This window comes from Alnus glutinosa, chromosome 4 (genome assembly GCF_958979055.1).
Source record: "Alnus glutinosa chromosome 4, dhAlnGlut1.1, whole genome shotgun sequence".
NCBI classification, from domain to species: domain Eukaryota; kingdom Viridiplantae; phylum Streptophyta; class Magnoliopsida; order Fagales; family Betulaceae; genus Alnus; species Alnus glutinosa.
The window spans coordinates 20288561-20293664 of record NC_084889.1 but is presented as its reverse complement, the minus strand read 5'-3'; the positions used below and the strand labels follow the sequence as shown (position 1 = coordinate 20293664).

General features: G+C 35.2%; 1 protein-coding gene across 1 annotated transcript; it reads left to right on the top strand.

The window, feature by feature from the left end:
- Positions 1 to 1944: 1944 nt before the first annotated feature.
- LOC133866914 (uncharacterized) lies at positions 1945 to 4847 on the top strand. Its single transcript, XM_062303571.1, has 4 exons — positions 1945 to 2246; positions 2397 to 2518; positions 4208 to 4357; positions 4574 to 4847. The coding sequence occupies exons 1-4, from the start codon at positions 2022 to 2024 to the stop codon at positions 4665 to 4667; spliced, it is 591 nt and encodes a 196-aa protein (XP_062159555.1). The 5' UTR covers positions 1945 to 2021; the 3' UTR covers positions 4668 to 4847.
- Positions 4848 to 5104: the final 257 nt, after the last annotated feature.

Below are 5104 nucleotides of genomic sequence, written 5' to 3'. Positions count from 1 at the left end.
AATCCCCCACACTCTAACAACACCATCGGCACTCCAATTCATAAAATTAAATAAATAAATAAATAATCCAAAAAAAAAAATCAAAAGATATTGAATCAGTTGATGATACCTGCATGAGGGATGCCCAGTCCAGCGAGGGCAGAGCAAGGCAGTGTGGCGGCGAGGGGCAACAGTGAATGCGACGGTGAGAGAGAGAGATGAGAGGTTAGGATTTAGGAACTAAGGCGGGCGGTGTGCATGAGAGGAAATGAGAGAATAGAGATGAGAGTTGTGGTTCCTTAACCCTAGAGTGAAACGACGCCGTTTTGATGTTAAACACCAAAATGACATCGTTTCATATATATATATAAAGGTAACCACATTTTCAAAAACCGCTAAACGCCCCGCTAGGGTAGTTAGGGGTTATTTTCAATCTCTTTTAAAATCGATTTTGCAGTTAGTGATTATAGACAGTTAGCGAACGGTTATTATGGCGATTATTTCAACCCTAGGTGTGATAGCTACTCTTTACACTAGCATTACTAAAAAGAAAAAAATTGGACCTGGACCATTTCCGATGCGCACTGCCACTCAAACTTATAAATATTTGTTTATGTATTTATTTTTGGGTGGGTTATTTAGTAACCCCCATTGCTTAATTTAAATATATAATGCAATCCTAATATTTTATACGGGATGTACGTGTCACGCAAAGTTGATGCACGAGAGTTAAGACCAAAAGACGATTAAATTAAGCGACAACAAGAAGAGCGAGACACAATCGAACGAAACCTAAACCCGTATGTGACGACACAGCCATTATGCCCTGGTCGTGCCTCACTAAATTAATGAAAAAACGAAAGAAAGTACCGGACACCCACTGATCGAAGCGTTTCTTTTTATTTAATTAAATTATTCTCCCCCGTCTCCGTAGTTATTTATTTGTTTATAGATAAGTACCAAGTGAAGTGGTTCGTTCATATATCATATACTCCTCCCCCCCGTCAGCCAATGATGCACTACGTGCTTGCTGAGCGTTTTTTGTGGATTACAATTCACCTGATCCTACGGTTTAATTATGAGGGGATGCAGATTCATGTCTGCACTGGAGGACACCTGTCATTGATTCATCAGGAGCATTAATTAGGATGCAATTAAAAGTCAGACTACCATTATCAACGGCTGAGATGGGTCAACCTGGACTACAAGGAGTTCTTTACTTGTATATATAATAAAAAACCTTGTGGCTCTTCCACCCCATAACTACTCCTAATAAATTAGATTTTATATATATAGGTTGAGATGATCGTTGATTCTCTTCATTTCTTTTTCTTATATATAATGCCTCATTTTTGTTGTAATTCTCTTCCGCATGTTTAAAAAAAGTCAAGCGCAAGATTTCACTATATATATAATACGTGAAACATCTTAGATGCTTTGATTTTCTACCTTAGTCCTCATTGATATGTTCTATACTAATCCAAGAGTAATTTAGACCCAAAAATGTTAATGAAAAAATGCATAATTTATTAATTTTTTGGTAATATTCTATTTTGAGCGTGATTATAATAACACTCACTCGTTGAAAGTTGCACAGAAAAAAAAAAAAAAAAACTTGGCCAGTAAGAGCAAGCAGAAGGGCCATGAAGCTTACTTACAGACAAAAAGAAGTATTGTCTAATAGAAATTTGAGTAAGCGCACCCATAAAATTTTTAAGAATCTTGCACTACAATTAATAATATTTAAGAGTGGTGTTTCAACATAGTCAATTTTTTATGATCCTAATTTGGCTAACCTAGACTTTTTGAACAATCTATTAATAATTAAGAATGGTTGTTTTTAACCTACCCAATTAAATTTTCATTATCCTAATTTGGCTAACCTGGAGAGAGAGAGAGAGAGAGAGAGAGAGAGAGGGGCATTGCAATCGTTTGTGTTTGTGAAGTGTAGAAAGAGACAACTCACGAGTAGAATGGCGTTTGACAAACAAAGCAGCTCATAAAAGGCTAGAGAGAGAGAGAGAGAGAGAGAGGGGCAGGGGATGGATGTGAGGAAAATAGTGGTAGTCGTGGAAGACGTGGACGCAGCAAGAACTGCCCTCCAATGGGCTCTCCACAACCTCCTTCGCTACGGCGACTTAGTCACTCTCCTCCATGTCTTTCCCTCCGCAAGATCCAAAAACAAAAAGAAAGCTCGCCTCCTCCGCCTCAAAGGCTTCCAATTGGCCCTCTCCTTCAAAGACGTCATCTGCAACAACTTCCCCAACGTACGTACACTTAATTAGCTAGCTACTCCAACATGAACAATTTAGATATAATATCGATCTGTGTAATTGATTATATACATATACATGTTCAAATTGATATATATGATGATCATGATCAATACGATAATCGTAGGGTTGTGTTACGTACAGACAAAGGTTGAGATCGTTGTGACCGAGGGTGATCAAGAAGGTAGGAAGATTTCAGCCATGGTGCGAGAGATCGGAGCTTCGGCGCTTGTGGTTGGACTCCATGACCAAAGCTTTCTTTACAAGTAAGTTTCACATTCAAATTAATTTCCAACTTGTTTGTGCAGTAAATTTATTATTAGAAACCTTGGAATAATTCATAATTGTGATGTTGATCCTCCATAACTATATGGGTCCTCCTTATCTTCATGATTAATGATATAGGTGACAGGATTTATTTCAAGATGAAGGTTAGACATTCAAACCTTTTTTTTCAAAATTTGATTCTAACTTAATGTGTCACAATTTCATGAGATATATCATTTTGAAAAATGTGTCACAATCTCATAAGATTATAACACATTATATTAGAACCAAATTCTGAAAAACAAGTGTTAGGATGTCAAGTATTTTCTTTATTTCAATTCAACCCCGATCATGCATGTTATAATATTGTTATTAATGGATCAATAAAACCTAGAAATTAAATTAAATTAAAAAGCTTTTTAATAACTGATATTAATGTGTGCGTCCTGGGAAGGTTCCACAAGAAATGGTCAACTGTCTGATGATGGATGGGCTTTAATTTGGTAATTTTCACATTATTTTTACCCCAAAAAAGCTAGAAATCATTTTCATGTTTTTTTAGAATTTTTTTTTTATGCAGACATGACATCATATATTTTTTAATAAAAATAGAAGAAATAAATAAAGTTGTAATTTTTCTTTATTAAAAATAAGGTATCATGTCAGCATAAAAGAACCCTCTCAATTTCTTAAAAAAAACAAAAAATTTATAAGGTTGGAAATTTTTTTTTTTTTTTCTAAAAAATAAAAATTTAGCCTACTAATTTCTATAAAAAAAAAAAAAAATAATTTTAGCTATTAGTCCCTCCGTCTATAAGAGCTTATGGCTCTGTCATGCACATAAAGACACTTAAAAGGAACTCATTATTACCCATGCATTTTGGAATGCGTTACTTAACGCGCGCCTGTTCAGATTCTAAAGCCTAGCTAAGACCCAAATTCTTGTCTGAAATGAATCCCAGTACTTGCCTTGAAAGAGGCATATATATATATATATATATTTATATATATATATGTATGTATGAATCAAAATGCGTAAGGTTCATAGACTGTCCCCTAATGCCTTGGCCACACACGTGGAGTGTTTATGGTTGTAAAACAACTAAGAAACTTTGGGGGCTCCACTTAGGGAATGGCCTATTCCTCAGAAATCAGTATGATTGGGGAGATGATTGGATGATCGATGAATGACCTTTCTTCATACATGGTTGGAAATGACTAAATCATAGGCCATTTTCATATGAATACATTTTCACATGAATCATCTTAATTGATATTACGTGTTTTAAGTGGTTTAAATATCAGTTAATTATTTAAAAAAACAAAAGATATATATAAATTATTTAAAACACGTCATGTTAACTGGTGTCATAATATGAATATAAAGTGCAGCATTAGTCATTTTAAATATTTGGGTGACACCCTAGTTAAGTTTGATTAATTTTCTTATGTTTTATTAACACAACAATACTGGAAATGTAAATTTTGATTTTGATACATTAATTAAATGAATTTTTTTGCTATTCAATCACTGATTAATTAGAGGAATTTAATGATGTTTATGCCCAAAGCCACTAAGTAAATGAGAGAGAGCTCCAATCCTATATCTACGAAACATGAGCATTATTTATGCATGTCAGGATAAGCTGAGAAACTAATTAAACTCAAAGCAATGTTTTTGTTCGTAGGCTGGCAATGGCCCACGACAACTTGAATTGCAGAGTGCTTGGCGTGAAACAACCAGCTTCATCACCGGTTAGGACGAAGACCAATGTGGTAGCAGCATTAGACAGTCCAACTAACATGGACTTTTCGCAGATCGAGATTGCCAGATTACAGTAAGATTACCCTCTCTCTGTCTCTCTCTCTCTCGTATTTGCTTGCAACCTTAAACATCAAACAAGTTTTTAATTAATATGCATGTGTACGCAAATCCGGAGAATGTTTTAGATTTATCTTTGAAAATGTTTCATATATGTCTCACGTACGTACAAGCTAAAGTCACAAACAAGCCTTTGCATTGATTACCAATTATGTTTGTAAATGAATTGCAGTGTCCCCGATATTTCTCCACCCAAAATTCCATACCAAATTTGCCCAACCCCTTCAGCAATTATTTGGAGGTCAAGGAAGTCAAGGAGAAGGTAAAGTTTCTGGAAGGGCAGCCTCAAATTTTATCTCAAAGGCTAAGGTTCAGCGGATTTAGCCCACTTTCCTTGAGAGAAATTTAACTTTTTCTTTTCTTTTTAACTTTATTCTCAATATACGACACAGTAAATACAGATGAAAAGTGGATTTGACATCATCTACTTATTTTTAGATTCGTCATGTCATTGTCCCTGTCTTTGCCTTTGTATAGTTTCTTCCTCAAGCACCATTAATGCACTGATGCATTATTAGCGATCTATGGTTGAGGAATGTCTTTCAATTGCACACCCAAGGGCGGATCCATTAAGGGGCAGGGGGGCCTGCCCCCCAAGTCCAAGATTTTTCTTCCTTTTTTTTTATTTAAAAAAAAAAAAAAAAAAATTGGCTCCCCTAAATTTTTTGTTTTCAATTTGACCCCTCCAAATTGTCAAGTCTGG

What these genes read in the sequence shown, in the direction of transcription:
- LOC133866914 (XM_062303571.1), top strand. Translation starts at nt 2,022, where the DNA reads ATGGATGTGAGGAAAATAGTGGTAGTCGTGGAAGACGTGGACGCAGCA. An exon ending in TCTGCAACAACTTCCCCAAC is followed by an intron (nt 2,247 to 2,396) that starts GTACGTACACTT and finishes TGTTACGTACAG; the next exon opens with ACAAAGGTTGAGATCGTTGT. An exon ending in GACCAAAGCTTTCTTTACAA is followed by an intron (nt 2,519 to 4,207) that starts GTAAGTTTCACA and finishes TTTTGTTCGTAG; the next exon opens with GCTGGCAATGGCCCACGACA.